Genomic DNA, 15,481 nt, shown 5'->3' with positions numbered 1-15,481 from the left:
TTCTTAATCATGCTATAAGCTTGAATTATCCTAATTGCATTGGGATATTTCTTCAATTTAGCTGCTAGAATTCAGTTGTTCAATCTTTTTATCACTTCTTGTGCACTGGATCATTTTCTTTTTATGATAGAGAAGAAGTTAAAAAAATGGTAGCATCACATGAAAGATGTGGATCATTAAATCTGATGTCAATTTTACGGTAATAAATTAATCAAATTGCCACTTGGATTAAGCTAATCAGTTTTGAGTCTTTGTGCTAGTCAGTTCTCAGTTCTTCAGAACTGAAAGAACAAGCTGCCAATGTCATTATTCATCATTATTATATTTTAGGTTTTGTTGTGATCCTTGCTTGTGATCTGAGATATATTTTGTTGTGCATGAAAAGCTATCAAAGTGCAGCAAAGCTGAAGTCCAGCAATGGCTCCAAAGAGTTGGTGTTTATATGGAGCAATTAAAAGCAATCCAACATCAGACAAATCCCAATGACTGCCCAGTGTGATACAAGATTCTACTACCTTCCCTCTTCCACTCATCATTATGGCTACAGTACTTCTGTTTTTGATGCATTAGGAGAGCATGCCACACACGTCAGTGGTTTCAGACACTGTGCACACAAAGCAACAAGCTGCTTGTGCTGCAGATGGTGAACTCATGAAGCCCCCACCGGCCATCCTTAAATGGGAATTCAATTCCCCTTGGTTCTAGCAATAAAGGACATTGCAGTCTATGAAAACCCAGACTCGCAAGCTATCGAATGACATCTGGGACAGCTCCTCTTTATAGCCCTTGGCTCCTTTGCTTGTGAAGAGGTGGGCTTTGGAAGAACTTGGGAGGTATAAACGGAGAGGAGAGGTTGCTGCTGTTTTCTTGAGCTTCTTGTCTTGTCCGTTATCAAGAATCTGAGTGAGGAGATGAGGCCAGAGGTTGGGATGAGCCCAGGGAATGTGCCTGTGTATTATGGGGGTGGGAAGTTGAGAGCTGTGGGGAGGAGGATGGAGGTGGCTGAGGTTGTGCTGAGGTGTGCCATATGTGGGCTTGGGGTTCTTGCTGCTGCTCTGATAGGGTCTGCTACCCAGGTTAGGGAGTTCTTCTCGGTGGAGAAGAAGGCCAGATTCACTGACATGAAAGCTCTGGTGTAAGTCCTTCTTCTCATTCCTCCTAGTCCTTGTGTAGCCATGACTGGTTCACTTCATTGCAGATTGCTTCATGGTGTCTCTTTCATTCTTTCTTCTTCCAAATCTCTTCACCACACATCATTGCTTTGCATTCTTCTCTCATGATGGCACAAAGTTGACATCACTGAATACGTTTTGGTTGGACTGGCAGGTTCTTGGTGGTTGCTAATGGGATAGCTGCAGGCTACAGTCTGGTCCAGGGAGTGAGGTGTGTGGTGAGCATCATTAAGGGGGGTGTTCTACTCAAGAAGGCCTTGGCTTGGGCTATCTTCTCTTGTGATCAGGTAGCTTGTTGAACTATTACACTTGTTCTCCTTTGTTGTTCTAATTATATGACTAGTCCTTTTACAGGACAGGGTTTTCCAAAGAGTTGCTTAAGAAATCATATTATTAATTTCAGTTGCATTAATCTAAATCTTTAATAGCATCAAATAGGATCATTGACAAAAGAACTGATCATCTAGGTATGGTGGTAGTGGCTTTCTTGGGCCAAAGTTGTTCGGTCAGTGATCAGCCTATTCTAGCTTATGAACAACTTGTGAAAGTTGTGCAAATTTTGATGAATGATTGATTGAGAATTTTTTTGTTCTTTTTTATTGACATAAATACTAGCCTTTACAGATAGAAAGGGACATTTTCCAAGGCATCAAAATATAACTCTGCTTCAAGTTTTCTTCAATGGATTCCAAATTTGTGTCTCAACCCCTTGCAGAATCATCTGTACATGCCAAACTAGACACAAATTTCAATGCATGTATGGAAGAATTCATGCACAGAGACCAGAATGATCATTTGGGATCTTAAATTTTAGCCTTAAATTGAAGAGTGACACAGATTGGCAGAGGCTATGTAGGCACTACAAGCTCATCTCATATGGCTTTTATCTAATTTGTGTGTAATTTCTACTCATCCAAAAGAATTCACTTGTATCATAATCTTAAGAAAAAGACAGCATTCAATAAATACTGCAGTACTACTACATCCCATTACTGCTATTAAAGACTGCTGGTGTTTTTACCTGGCAGATCACAGATAATAATTTGTTGAGTTCCCAAAGGAAAGCACTGTTTTTTTTTTTTTTTTTTTATTAATGACTTATCCTTACAACTATAACGAGTTATAGTGTCTCAACTATTTGAAATCGGCTGCATGCATCTTTTATGTCATTGAGCTCTTTACAAAGCATTTTCTAGTAAATCCTTTTCAGATTTTTTTTAATCTTTCAATGCAGTTTTAATACTAATTATCTCACTTGTTCTAATTATAACATGTATAGGTATCGATAGTACATTTTCATATCATCTTCAACGATTCTTTCTCATTTTATCCTCAAATCGTAGCAACATCTAATAGTTTACAAAGGAAAACATATATTGACTTTACACCTCTATCGCAATATTCTCATCTTGTGTGCATGTCGCTCCTTAACCGTCGGATATTTAGATTTACGGAGCATAGGTGGCTCCATAATTGTTGCAACATGGTCCTGTACCAACTGTTCTGATGCACCGTTCTGCTTCAGGCACTGGCGTATGTTGCATCGGCAGCGATCGCGGCAGCAGCGGAAGCAGCGGAGCTTGGCCAGTCGGGCCAGGCGGAGCTGCAGTGGATGAAACTATGCAACCTGTATGGGAAATTCTGCACCCAGGTAGGGGAGGGCATAGCGAGTGCCTTCCTGGCCTGCCTCTGCCTGGTGATTGTTTCCTCCATGTCTGCCTTCAACCTCTTTCGCTTGTATGGCAGAACCAAAGAGCAGAACAGTGGAAGCTGGTGAAGTGTTGCTGAAATCCCTTTGAATTTTCTGCTCATGGCTGGTAGAAAAAATGCCATTTTGGCCTTGTAAACTTGCTCATCTGAATGTAATAAATGTAGAGACTGTTCTTTTGTACTGCATCTTTCAATGCAAGAGTAAGTAGCCAATTCAGCCGTTGCTCAGACAAACCTGGTGTGAGAACTGGGTCAATCTTTGGACCCACTATGGTTCATGGATTCAATGTATGCTTTAGAATCAGATTCAACAAAACTATTAGATCAAGTATTCTATCAAGTCGGATCATGACAATTGATATCAAGTGACCTACCTTGACACCGGTGTCAAACTCAAATCATAATATATCATTGCCAATTTAAGCTCAACAACTTCAATCCAATCCAATTTTGATGACCAACAAGTTAGTCTTTTGTCCAATTTTGATGAGCATGCCATGATGCAATGCAGAGGCTGCCAACATTCTTGGGAACTCATATATAATTTATTATTTCTCTGTGGCGCTTGCCATTATTACAACACAACCATAAGAACACACAAGGGCATTATTAATTCGCCTGAAGCATATGCTTATTCCACCATAAGAACACAACCATAATAATGCGCTTTCTTTAAACAAGGGCATTATTAATGGGCAAGAGAGCAAAGAAACTGAAGCATATGCTTATTCCACCTTTCTTTACAGGTGAGGACCAACTTAAGGGCATTATTAATTCGCACAAGAAAAAACAGTAGAAGCAAAATAGGTCTCTCCCAAGTAGTTATTTGGTGCACAAGTGCATTGGGTAACACAGATGTGTCCTGAACCAGCAACCTATGTTTATGCAGCACAACAAAATATGGTGATGATAACTAGCAACCATAAACACTTGAAATGAAGCGGTAGGGATGGTATTATTCCATGCTTATTTACCTGAGAAATGCAAACAGAATGATTACGTGCCGTAGTTTTGGTGCTTCTTTGAAAACTGGTATATTTCCCTCAGAATAGCACCATAGTTCATGAATCTCAGTGAACCCATATGCCTGGAAACAAAGAGAGGTTAGTAATTCTCAGTTCAGTGGATATAATGTAATGTTGCAACTTTCGCATGATAATAAAGCAACAACAGTGAGTGAAATATGCATCACACTTTTTATGTACCTCTAAACAATTCAGACACAGTCGAGTCAAAATAGAAAAGAAAAGTATCTCAATTCAAGGTCACAAAAAAAATGCTGATCGCAATAATTAACCAAAAAGAGCCCTAATGTTTGTGAGCTTCAGAGTTTATTCCACATGGGATCTTTCTGTCTTTGTGCATATGCAGAGTGCAAGATCAGGTTAAGAAGATGAACTTTATTTTCGAGTTTGCCTTTTTTATTGACGTTCTAAACAATGGACAATCAGACTGCTTGAAGTCAGAAAACCAGAGAACTACAGGAAAACATATGCTTCAACTTGCATATGTTTTCCATGATCATTCATTGCTACTTTGCTTGGTTAGCCCATCTAAATTGCATTTCTGCAAATAACATCTAGAGCTGAACAAAAGTGTATAGAACTTCATATATGAATATGTTTAAACGTACTAAGGATATTTATTCTACTTTTTCTTCTTTTGAACAGTATAACTAGAATGAATATGCCATGTACCTGATGAAATGCAAGTACAAAAGATGGAACATGGTGCACAATGTACAAACTCTACAGCTTAAGGAAGGAAATTGCAGAGGCTCGATGAGAATTAATTTTGTACGAGTAACATGACCAATCAATTCAACAGGGAACCAAGAGATTGAGTAGAGTATGCATATTGGTAAATGTGTAATATCATTATTAATCTCCAATTGTTTTGGGTCTATCGCTGCACCTAATGAAATTATAAAAGGTATCAAATTGTTCTGATCACAGAAATGGATTAGGGGTGAATACAATGCTCGAGGGGTCAGAAGAGAGTAGCATTACTCCCTCTAAGCAAAGAGGTTGTTTTTCTGATCATAGAAATACAAATAAAAAAAATTTATTGCTTCAACATCAACTCATGGTCATATCAGAAGCCTAGCATAGAACACAGTTTTGTTTCCATGTCAATGGAACATTGGAACTTACACGATCTCTGTGTAGGTTAATCTCCATGGAGGAAATCCTAAATGACATCTAGCTGGTCCATATATGAGAAGAAGCTGAGGTTCAGGTCCGCAATAACCTAAGCAGAAAGACCAAGTTTAACTAATGTCACGGCAACACAAAAGATGATGAATAAACTAAGAAAGAATAGGGAGGGATTGAGACTGCCATATAACCCGAATGTACTATGTGGAAATGCATACCTACTGCATTTAGAGCATTTGCTACATCAGATTCTGTGAAGGCTGGTTCTGACTTGTTGCAGCTTACAGAATCATCTTTCATATACTTTGAACACAGGAAGCTAGCTGCTTTAGCAATTCCTTCTTTACCATCAGATAAAGAAAGTATCTCTACTGTCATCTTTTCCATCTGAAAAACTGAAGCCATCGTCTTTACGTCATCAACCTACATGTTCAATAAGAAATCTACATCACAGATGTATACGACCAAGGACAAGTACTGTGTATTCTATGCAACAAATTGAGAATCAGAAGAATCTAATCTGCAACTTACAGCGCATGATCTGGTACTTGTTTTTGTCAAGCTCATTAAATCATTTCCGAGAGTCTTCTTCAGCAAACCTTGATATCATTATTAATGACAGTAAGTATCATAAATACTATAAACGATGACATTTGGAGATTTTGTTTGATATATGTGAATGTCTATGCTATCTAAGTTTGCAAAGACAATCAGTAACAACAAATGTAGGAGAGACAAGTTCTGCCTTTTGTTTAATATGGTTTAATACTTACCTTGCATGTCATAAAGAGTGATATATTTGATATCCATAGTTAATAACCAGCACAAAAGATGCTTGATCTTTCTTGTATCTGTGGCTTCTTCACTATCAACCACAACAGCTAGACAGTTAAGCATGTCCAACTGAAGATTTTGATACTTGCTTAGCAGTCCAAATGAAATGATGTAGGAAAGCAGCCATTTTTTCAGAGAGGCCATTATATGCACGAGACAGACCAGCAGATGCATTAAATACCAGCAAAAGACCAGTATTAACTTCAAAATAATGGATGCGTTCAATTTCTGCCAAGAGCGAAAGAGAAGCAAAGAAACACAGATCAGATTCTCCTGTAAAATAAATAAACAAACTAACATCAGAAGGATAGAATCAAAATAGAAATACGTCAATGTAACTTCTGTTTCACACAACACAAGGGAGAAATGAAAGAGTTATAATACCAAAGAGGTAATCATTTTCATTAGAAAAATTCTAAGGCGATTCAGTTATCCAACTTTGAACAAGTTCAGTAAAGGATTAAAATTTTGACCACATTTAGAACTGTGATGTGACTGAGAGGAGTGATGATTACGTAAAGATCGACCGAGTAGGAGCAGCACACAATTACAAGCTTCCTAAACTTAACAAGATAAGAACAAGTGTTCATCAATTCTGTAATCTATCGACCACTAACGGACAAAACTTGTCATTTGAGTAGTAGTTTGTTGATTCTATGTAGTGTACTTGAATTCAGCAGCGACCTGTCAAAATTTTCTTTGTCAGAAAAAACAGGGTTCCCAAAAATTTGCCAAAACCACTCGTTAGAGATAAAAATCACCTGTCCAAGTAACTAAATGAGTCAAAGCAACTAACAAGCTTTGGGAATTGCTAGAGAATTGACAGATACTAATGTGGTAACCTTGTCTGCTCATAATCTTAACAAAGACAAGTTTAGTGAAATAAATATCAAGGCAGCAAGCAATCAGGTCCCAGAAAATTAATTGCAACACCACAACTTAGGCATAACAAGATTAGAATTTTATCTTTGTCGAGGCATCCGAATTGATTAGTGTATCGTTGTACAAGTGATAGGTTTCAAGTTCGAGTTCATGTGCGAACGTCATGTACGTCATTGAATATAATGAAAATATCTTTCATTTTAAAAAAAAATTTAATGCCAAAATAGACGAACTTAGGTATTGGAATGTACAAACTTCTAAGAACCGAAATCCTAACCAGTGAAGGAGGTTTGAGGACCCGTGTGACATCATCAGCCATCGCCTGCAAATAACATACAACGCCAACAACAAAATCAGCTCTTACAAGTTCCCTTCTTTTCCACCAAAAGAGCCTTACAACCACCAAGAAGAAAGATTCTGGAGGCCAACGCCACAAGATAAAGCAGCAGCAGCAACAACAACAACAACAACAATTAATCTTGTCCACATAAAAGAGCAAGGAGAAATTAAAGGTTTAGATACCTCAATAGAAAAAGAAATCGATAGGTAGAAAGAGATGAATTGGTGCTCGATGGTGAAATTACCATTTTCTCGCCCTCTGTCGCCGCCTCTTTTGTGGACTCCGCACGACTCGCGGAGAAGTGATCCTTCAGGCTTCAGCGAGTGAGTAGGATGTCAATGACGATCTGAGCCGCTACGACCTGACGAAGGAAGCATGGAGAGAAGGGCGCCGGAACGTTGACGGTCGGACCTACTACCCGGAAACGCGATCCGATCCGGGAAGAATTGGAGGAGAAGAAGATAAAAGAGAGGGTCGAACCAATCTCCTTGGTTATGTTGCCCGCAGGAAAAGGAAGAATGGCCGCTCGATGTCGTGTCGGAGGGGAGGGAGGCTGTGCGTACTACCAACAACTCGCTCACCTCGTGGACTCGTTGGGAGAAGCTGAACGAGGAACGGAAGGTGGATTCCTGATTGCTTTCTCGGGTCCTGTCACGCAGTTCGAGCTGAGATCAGCAGTGAAAAAGAACTCTACAGGGTGGCGTCGGCCTCTGCAAATCCTACGTGTGTTTCTCTCCATCCCGTGGGTCGTACGGGGATCTTGCAGGGGTGATCACAGCCCGTGAAAGTTCACCAGGTCCACGTGTGCGAGCCTCGTTTACGTAAATTCATATTAAATATGAAAGGCCTCCTCGTTTTACATTTATATTATTAAGGCGAATTCGCAGGAAAATGTGCCGCTTTTTTTATATTGGGCTTTTCGAGAACGTGCCCCTTTTTATTTGGGCTTTTTCTTCTTGAAAACGTGTCCCTTTTTTTCGGATGTTTAATATACTCTTGATAAGACATAATTATAATTTTTCTTTCTACAGATCGATCAATATGAAATGAATAGTTTGATTGAACTTTCCAAATTCTTAGTTACAATATTTTTAAAGAGGCTTATGGTTATTTAAAAAAGTATTATTAATAGGGTAGATATTGTCGAATAATCTTCGTTCAACATGTAATCTTAGTATACAGGCTAGAAGAATAAGACCAAAGTTATCTCTCATCGGTCGTAGACTCTCTACTCACCTGTATAATTAAAAGATCGAATTGAGCTTGAAGTAGTTAAAGGTTGTCATATCGAAAAATATTTCACAAAATATTTTATCCCTTTACTACTAAATATAATTTTTTTATTTTTAATATAATTACAAAAAAGATTATTTTCGGATCACATTTATCCTCCTTGGGTTACTAATTTGAGCGTCGAAGAGATTAAGTCATGAAAACTCTTTTGACTTTAATCTTTATACAAGTGATATCTTAGGAACTCGATGTTTCCATCTCGAAGACACCTCGATCACACCTTGGACATCTATGTGTTCATAAGCTAAAACCATATTGAATTAATCAGGACATCAACGATATCTTCCCATAACATTTTAGGTGTTAGAAGGAAGACTCGATGTCGTAGGAACGCTCGCCCATTGATTCTCTCAATAAATACTCAAGTGAAAAAGCTTTACCCCTGACCCACAATACTTTCACTCAATTGAGGCAACAACTACTATTTTCACACATCAATGAATCCACCTTGACACAAACACCAATAAGATACTGACATCTATTTAATGACTTGGGTTTCATAACCCCAGTGATGACTTTAAGTCACTTATTCTTCTCTATCAAGACGTTCTTAAACCTCACCTAATAAGTATAGATGTTAACAAGCATGATATAAACTATTGCTTTACTCTTGCCTTAGTTGCCCTAATAGGTTTTGTCATTACCTCAATTGTAATTCCCAGCTCCACCATCACTAGCACCCATCGAGATTTAACCCAACGAGGTACCAACATCCCAATAGCCAGTGCTAGGATAACACCTTAGACATCCTTATTCACATAAGCCAAAACGGTTGATCATGATGTCAATAATATCTTCCCATAATAATTATAAACGTATTTAAAAAAAATTATAATGGGCATTTAAGATCATGTCTCCCTTATTTAGTTATTCATTTGAAATCATATTTTTGCATATATAATATAATTTATATGGAATAACTGATATAAAAGTGTCCATTGTTCTTCTTCTTAAGCTAATAAAAATATTTATTTAAAATATTTATTTAAAGTTTCGAATCGATTTGACTTAGGTGATCAATTTATTCAAAGGACTGATGCATATGACATAATCTATTTTGTCTGAGAGATATTTCAGAGGGGCTTTTCCGAAAATTCACCCTTCTATTAACGTTACACATTCAACCATCTCTCACTGTTAGGCTCATTCATGGGCCATCGTTCATTGTAATCACCGGTTATGGATCCAAGGAACTCTCGATCACATTAATGCTATTAAGAGGTTCTCTATGATTATTAAATTATTAAAGAAATTATCTGTATTTAAATATTATTAGGCTCAAATTAGTTAATGCCACCAATAATTATTAGTCTTAAATAATCTGAATTTTCTAGATGGATATTGATACGGCATATTTTGGGCCCCAAGACACGCTATGTCAGAATCCGTACTAAGGCACTGCTCCGCACGTCATGCCTCGGGAACTCTGAGACGGCGCCGCCCCCAAGATACGCCGAGTCAGAATCCGTACTAAAGCACTGCTCGGCACGTCACGCCTCAGGAACCCCGAGATAGCGTCACCCCCAAGACATGCCAAGTCAGAATCCGCACTAAGGCACTGCTCGGCACGTCCACCATGCCAACCCGCGTATGACCGACCCACGACCTCTGACCAACATCTTGCCAAAGGAGGTAAAAAATCAATTGATCACTTGACTGACTTGCTCGTCGGAGGGGCGTCGTCAAGAATCACTCGATGAGGGCCATTTTTATAGGAAAGCGATCGTCCACGACTCGCGAGCGTCTCGACGAAGGAGAGCAACCAATCGGCCCAGATCCCGATCAACGCCAACCAACACTCCTTCCCGAGGGTGCGGCCACCTCACGAAGACGAACTGCCAACCACCCGGGAATCACCATCCAGTGCACGAAGGAGAGCAGTGAGTCGGCTCGGATCCCGACCAATGGCAACCAGCACCCCTTCCCGAGGGCATGGCCACCTTATGAAGACGAGCTGCCAACCACCCTAGAGAAGGAGAGACGCAGCTCGACATACACGGCGCACGGATCGACACACCAAGGAATGCTGATCAGCACCCTATCGCGAGGGCCCGGTCGACCTCAACATCTAGCTCGATTGACGGAAGACTCCCGACATCGACTCGTGGATCAGGCCATGCTGACTCACCAGCCACGGTGCATTTGTTCACTAACATATATTATGAGAATATACGAAACATACGATTATAAGGATAATACATTATATCCGGATAGCATTTTAATTCAGTAACGTAGTATTGATTGGTATTAATGAGTGCAACAATTAAGTACCACTTCAAGCCATATTACGATTGAAATGAGTAATCTTTTCACAGTGGCCATTAATATTGCTACTTTAATCCTTCCTGCCATCATGGCTTTCACCTCCATCCCCCTTTACCAGCTCAATTCCTCCCTTCTCCTCCGCCTTCTCCCTACTCTTTGATGCTTTCCCAAAGAGCTCCTCCATCTCCTCCAAGTTCCTCCCCCTTGTCTCCGGCAAGAACACGTAGAAGAAGACCCAACCGGCAGCCGCGATGCCGGCGTACAGGTAGAAGCTCCCCGATATGCTAATGGCCTTGTAGAGTGACAGGAACGACATGGTCACGGCCCCGCTCATCAACCTGTTCATGGACGCCCCCAGGCTCGCTCCCTGCGCCCTCAGCCTCAGGGGGAAGATCTCCGAGCTGTACACCCACGCTATCGGTCCGAGGCCGATCGAGAACGAGCCCACGAACGTCAGCACCGTGGCGATGCAGAGCGCCACCGCCCACGTCAGCTTCTCGCCGGGGTGGTGGTCGATGGTCAGCAGCACCGACGCCAAGGTGATCAGAGAAGCGATCATTCCTGCGGCGCTGCTCAGCAGCAGCGGCCGCCGCCCGACGCGGTCCAGGAGGAACGTGGCGACGAGTATAAACGATGTCTTGGTGAATCCGACCGCCACGGTCGCGCCGAGCCGCTCGGTCTTGCCCTTCAGCCCTGCCTTCTCGAATATGGTGGGGCCGTAGAGGACGACGGAGTCAATGCCGGAGGCCTGCTGGAAGAATTGCAGCCCCAGTGCGGCGAGAAGCGTGCGGCGGACCGGCGGCGTCGGAGTGATCAGTAGCTCCTTCCAAACGCCTTCCCCGTGGCTGCGCTCGGGCACCGGCACAACCTCGTCGCCTTCTGGTATCCCGGCAGCTTCTTTGATCTCCGAGAGACGCAGCTCCGCCTCCGCCGGCGTGTCGGAGGTCTTCGCGAGGATCGCCTTGGCCTCGCCGAGCCGGCCTTGCATGACGAGCCACCGGGGCGACTCCGGCATCGCGAGGACGCCGAGGGCCAGGAAGACGGGCGGCACCGCGCCCACGCCGAACATCATGCGCCAGCTGAGGTGCTCCGGGAGCCCGGCGAAGGCGAAGTTGGAGACATAGCCGAGGAGGACGCCGAAGTTGATGAAGACCTCGGGGAAGGAGGTGAGGAAGCCGCGGGAGGAGGCGGGGGCCACCTCTGCAGCGTACACGGGGGCGATCATGAAGGCGTAGCCGACGCCGACGCCGGCCACGAAGCGACCCGCCATCAGGATGGCGTAATTCGGGGCGAGGGCCATCACAAGGGCGCCGGTGAAGAAGATGGCGCACGCCAGGATCATGGTGTAGCGTCGGCCGATCCAGTCGGAGGTTCGCCCGGCCGCGATCGAGCCGATGATGGAGTACACGTTGATGATGCCGGCGAGGATCTCGATCTTGGTGTCGTCGATCTTCAGGTCGTTTTTGATGAACAAGTTGGCGCCGCTCATCACTGCTACGTCTGTAGATGATAGCAGTTCGTGCATGAGAACTTTATAGCTCGTTAGCAGTTAAAGCATGAGAAGATCAGAGTGACTACCATAGCCCGAAACGATCGAAGTCATGGAAGCCAAGCAAGAGCAGCCCAAGGCATACATGTTCCTCTTAGGCTTCTCCGGCTGCGCCATGGTAGGAGATTTCCTGCGTTGCAGATGAAAAGAGCGAGCTATCTCAGTAGAGTAACACTCTGGAGTTTGTGGTCTGCTTCAGGTGGCCTAAATTATTGAATGAAAGACTTGTGGTGAAGAAGCAGGTAGAAGACAGAGGGGGACAGGTCTTGATCTTTCCACAAGTATCGTCACAGCAGACGACGGAGTGGTCCAAGGCAAGTTGGTCAGTCTTCGTCATCGACATGGCTGCCTTAGTCCAAGCTCGTGCTTGGAAGTTTCGCTCTGGAGAGAAGAATGAGGCTGTAGTTTGGATCTCTCTAACCATTAAAGCTGCACTATGTTTATGCCTGGAGATCGAATTAATGTGTGGCTGAGAAAGAAGAATTCCTGCAAAGTGAATGTATCAGAAACTTCGTTCTCGGTATGAAAGCTGCTAGTCCACCACAAGCATAAGTTACCGAGTCGACCGCGAGAGCCACAATGAGCAATGATGGATGACGTGCTCATCAGCGGCGGCCACAACTTCCAGCCACAACAGTGACCGCAGCATCAAGCGAGCATCCTCATCAAGCTCCGTAGTCTCTGCTGCATTATTGTCAGTGACGGCCTATCAGATTCACGGAGCACACACTGACGTAGAACACTGCTTGATTCGTAGTTATATCACATCATTCATGTCATATTCTTGGGCCAGAATTCAAAAACTATTGCTCGCTCCATCTTTGACCGGAAATCGAAGAAGGAACTTGGACTCTTTGACTGTGACTAAGAAACCCACGTACAAGGATCGAGTATTCATCTTTGTATTCTGTCTCGATCCAAGATAGAATTTGGATCTTGAAATGAAAAGATTAATGACGATGTGAGACCTTCTGCCCAGCTATCCTGAACATATTCCTTAAAATAATACTCCTTGACGATTGTTCAGTCCAAATGGGAAGAAAAGTCTTCCCTTCCCACATGCAGAAACCAAACAACCACATGCCCGAGGCTTATCATCAGAAGAGACCTCTCTCTCTCTCTCTCTCTCTCTCTGCCTGCAAGTATGAGGTAATAAATGTGCCATGAGAGACATTATTAAGAAGATACAACAGGTAAACGAAGTTGATGTCACAGCATATCCCACACAAGAGAAATGAAGTACATTTCCACCTTCAAGACTTAAGATAGAGAAATACTTGGCCACCGGTATTACATGTGTCCATGGATAACAAACGAGTTAGCCAACACACTTTCCTAACCCACACAAATACCTAAACACCCATTATATTTTTTGTTTTCATAGTGAGGCCCTTGACTGATTCATACAATTTTGCGATTAGATCAATCAATTCATCGTGTATTACCATTACGGTTACTTGCGTTGACCATTTCAACTCTGTTCTCTTCCTTCGTCTGTTTGTCCACCTCGTTCTCCTTTCCGAAGAGCTCTTCCATGTCCTCGAGGGTTCTCCCTCGGGTCTCCGGCAAGTAAGTGAAGAAGAAGACCCACGCCACGGCCGCGATGCCGCCGTACAAGAAGAAGCTGCCACCGAGGGATATGGCCTTGTAGAGAGAGATGAAGGTCATGGTGATCACGCCGCTGGTCACGCGGTTCACCGCCACCCCGATGCTCGCACCGACCGCCCGCAGCCTTAGCGGGAAGATCTCCGAGCTGTAGACCCATGTTATCGGCCCGGCGCCGATGGAGAAGAAGGCGACGTAGGCCAGAACGCATGCTATTGATAGCCCGACAGCCCATGGGAGATGCCCGTCGGTGTGGTGTTCGGCGGCAGTGAGGCCGAGTCCGAGGCCGGCCAGTGACAAGATCATCCCTGCAAAGCTGGTCAGTAACAGTGGCCGCCGCCCGACGCGGTCCAGCAGGAACGTCGCTACCAGGATGAAGAGTGTTTTGGTGAAGCCGACCGCCACCGTCGTGCCCAGCAGCTTCGTGTTCCCCTGGATCCCGGCCTTCTCGAACACTTTGGGACTGTAGAGCACCACCGAGTCGATGCCTGAGGCTTGCTGGAAGAAGTGAAGCCCGACCGCCGCGATCAGCACTCGCCGCACCGACGGTGTCGGCCGGACCAAGAGGTCTTTCCACACGCCCCTGCTGCGGGTTTTCTTGGGCATGGGCACGACGTCGTCGTCGCAGTCCTCGGGGATGCCGGCGGCGATCTTGATGTCTGACAGACGGAGCTTCGCCTCCTCCGGCGTGTCGGACGTCTTCTCCAGGACCTTCCTGGCCTCGCCGAGCCGGCCTTGCATGATGAGCCACCGAGGGGACTCGGGCATGGCGAGCACGCCGAGGCCGAGGAAGACGGACGGAATGGCGCCGACGCCGAGCATGAGCCGCCAGCCAAGGGACTCGCGGAGGTGCGAGAAGGCGTAGTTGGAGACGTAGCCGAGGAGGATGCCGGAGTTGATGAAGACCTCGGGGAAGGAGGTGAGGAAGCCCCGGGAGGAGGCAGGGGCGACCTCGGCGGTGTAGGTCGGGGCTATCATGAGGGCGTACCCAACGCCGATGCCAGCAACGAAGCGGCCGACCATGAGGAAGGCGTAGTTGGTAGCGAACCCCATGAGGAGGGCCCCGGTGAAGAAGATGGTAGCGGCAAAGACGATGGTGTAGCGGCGTCCCATCCAGTCCGATGTGAAGCCGGCGGCGAAGGAGCCGACGAGGGAGTAGAGGTTCAGCACCCCAAGCAGGATCTCAATCTGTGTGTCGTTCAGTTTGAGGTCGTCCTTGATGAACAGTTCAGCTCCACTCATCACTCCAATGTCTGCCATCAAACAAGGTGAGCTTCCTTTCCAAAGGGGACGAACGGAGTCTCATAGGAAGAAGAAGAAGACGACGACAATAGAACAGAGCGAGTGTGTTACCATAGCCCAAAAGGATGGAGGCCAAGGAGGCAAGCATGGCGCAGCCGGTGGCGTACTTGTTGTATCCCCTCTTGGGCGACGGCGGCCCCATGGTCTCCAGCGAGGAGTCCCGGGCATCTGCACTCTGACCACCCATGCCCGATCTCTTTGCTGCAGTCTCCACAGATGATGCGGTGAGGCTAAGTGGCCATGCACGGTGGGTGGGTGTGTGGCCTCTTCAGAGGGATTAAATAGAGGAAGTCGCTTGATTCCCTCTCAGTCGCCACCATGGTGAAAGAAAAATGGGCTCGGAGTAGGCGCAGCTGGTTGCGTGTGTGGACGC

General features: G+C 44.5%; 4 protein-coding genes across 7 annotated transcripts; 1 reads left to right on the top strand and 3 right to left on the bottom strand.

Annotated features, from left to right (window-relative positions):
- Positions 1-410: 410 nt before the first annotated feature.
- On the top strand, positions 411-3,116 carry LOC103990428 (CASP-like protein 2B1). Its single transcript, XM_009409562.3, has 3 exons — positions 411-1,135; positions 1,327-1,459; positions 2,698-3,116. Exons 1-3 carry the CDS (start codon positions 912-914, stop codon positions 2,947-2,949), a joined length of 609 nt encoding a protein of 202 aa, XP_009407837.1. The 5' UTR covers positions 411-911; the 3' UTR covers positions 2,950-3,116.
- A 289-nt stretch (positions 3,117-3,405) lies between these two features.
- On the bottom strand, positions 3,406-7,740 carry LOC103990438 (uncharacterized). Of its 4 annotated transcripts, none has more exons than XM_009409598.3 (9): positions 7,575-7,740; positions 7,339-7,455; positions 7,032-7,171; positions 5,812-6,145; positions 5,570-5,637; positions 5,257-5,461; positions 5,036-5,132; positions 3,857-3,969; positions 3,406-3,757 (listed from the first exon to the last, which is right to left on the bottom strand). In XM_009409598.3, the coding sequence occupies exons 3-8, from the start codon at positions 7,071-7,073 to the stop codon at positions 3,879-3,881; spliced, it is 837 nt and encodes a 278-aa protein (XP_009407873.2). In that variant the 5' UTR covers positions 7,074-7,171; positions 7,339-7,455; positions 7,575-7,740; the 3' UTR covers positions 3,406-3,757; positions 3,857-3,878. The 4 variants fall into 4 exon arrangements, with proteins under 4 accessions (XP_009407873.2, XP_009407857.2, XP_009407882.2 ...); XM_009409582.3 differs by having other exon boundaries at positions 7,032-7,076; positions 7,575-7,716; XM_009409607.3 differs by having other exon boundaries at positions 5,812-6,100; positions 7,032-7,076; positions 7,339-7,719.
- Positions 7,741-10,650: 2,910 nt separating this feature from the next.
- Positions 10,651-12,622, bottom strand: LOC135674141 (polyol transporter 5-like). The gene is made up of 2 exons (XM_065183651.1): positions 12,231-12,622; positions 10,651-12,152 (listed from the first exon to the last, which is right to left on the bottom strand). The coding sequence occupies exons 1-2, from the start codon at positions 12,316-12,318 to the stop codon at positions 10,723-10,725; spliced, it is 1,518 nt and encodes a 505-aa protein (XP_065039723.1). The 5' UTR covers positions 12,319-12,622; the 3' UTR covers positions 10,651-10,722.
- Positions 12,623-13,395: 773 nt separating this feature from the next.
- On the bottom strand, positions 13,396-15,379 carry LOC135674137 (putative polyol transporter 1). Its single transcript, XM_065183642.1, has 2 exons — positions 15,160-15,379; positions 13,396-15,059 (listed from the first exon to the last, which is right to left on the bottom strand). Exons 1-2 carry the CDS (start codon positions 15,293-15,295, stop codon positions 13,633-13,635), a joined length of 1,563 nt encoding a protein of 520 aa, XP_065039714.1. The 5' UTR covers positions 15,296-15,379; the 3' UTR covers positions 13,396-13,632.
- Between the last annotated feature and the right edge of the window lie 102 nt (positions 15,380-15,481).

This window comes from Musa acuminata, chromosome BXJ1-1, assembly GCF_036884655.1.
Source record: "Musa acuminata AAA Group cultivar baxijiao chromosome BXJ1-1, Cavendish_Baxijiao_AAA, whole genome shotgun sequence".
NCBI classification, from domain to species: domain Eukaryota; kingdom Viridiplantae; phylum Streptophyta; class Magnoliopsida; order Zingiberales; family Musaceae; genus Musa; species Musa acuminata.
Note: the sequence above shows the minus strand (reverse complement) of the source record. Positions and strands in the feature narration are given on the sequence as shown.

What these genes read in the sequence shown, in the direction of transcription:
- LOC135674141 (XM_065183651.1), bottom strand. Translation starts at nt 12,318, where the DNA reads ATGGCGCAGCCGGAGAAGCCTAAGAGGAACATGTATGCCTTGGGCTGC. An exon ending in TTCGATCGTTTCGGGCTATG is followed by an intron (nt 12,153 to 12,230) that starts GTAGTCACTCTG and finishes TATCATCTACAG; the next exon opens with ACGTAGCAGTGATGAGCGGC.
- LOC103990428 (XM_009409562.3), top strand. Translation starts at nt 912, where the DNA reads ATGAGGCCAGAGGTTGGGATGAGCCCAGGGAATGTGCCTGTGTATTAT. An exon ending in ACTGACATGAAAGCTCTGGT is followed by an intron (nt 1,136 to 1,326) that starts GTAAGTCCTTCT and finishes TTGGACTGGCAG; the next exon opens with GTTCTTGGTGGTTGCTAATG. An exon ending in CTATCTTCTCTTGTGATCAG is followed by an intron (nt 1,460 to 2,697) that starts GTAGCTTGTTGA and finishes GTTCTGCTTCAG; the next exon opens with GCACTGGCGTATGTTGCATC.
- LOC135674137 (XM_065183642.1), bottom strand. Translation starts at nt 15,295, where the DNA reads ATGGGTGGTCAGAGTGCAGATGCCCGGGACTCCTCGCTGGAGACCATG. An exon ending in CTCCATCCTTTTGGGCTATG is followed by an intron (nt 15,060 to 15,159) that starts GTAACACACTCG and finishes GTTTGATGGCAG; the next exon opens with ACATTGGAGTGATGAGTGGA.
- LOC103990438 (XM_009409582.3), bottom strand. An exon ending in TCCTCAAACCTCCTTCACTG is followed by an intron (nt 6,146 to 7,031) that starts GTTAGGATTTCG and finishes TTTATTTTACAG; the next exon opens with GAGAATCTGATCTGTGTTTC. An exon ending in AAATGCTCTAAATGCAGTAG is followed by an intron (nt 5,133 to 5,256) that starts GTATGCATTTCC and finishes CTTTCTGCTTAG; the next exon opens with GTTATTGCGGACCTGAACCT.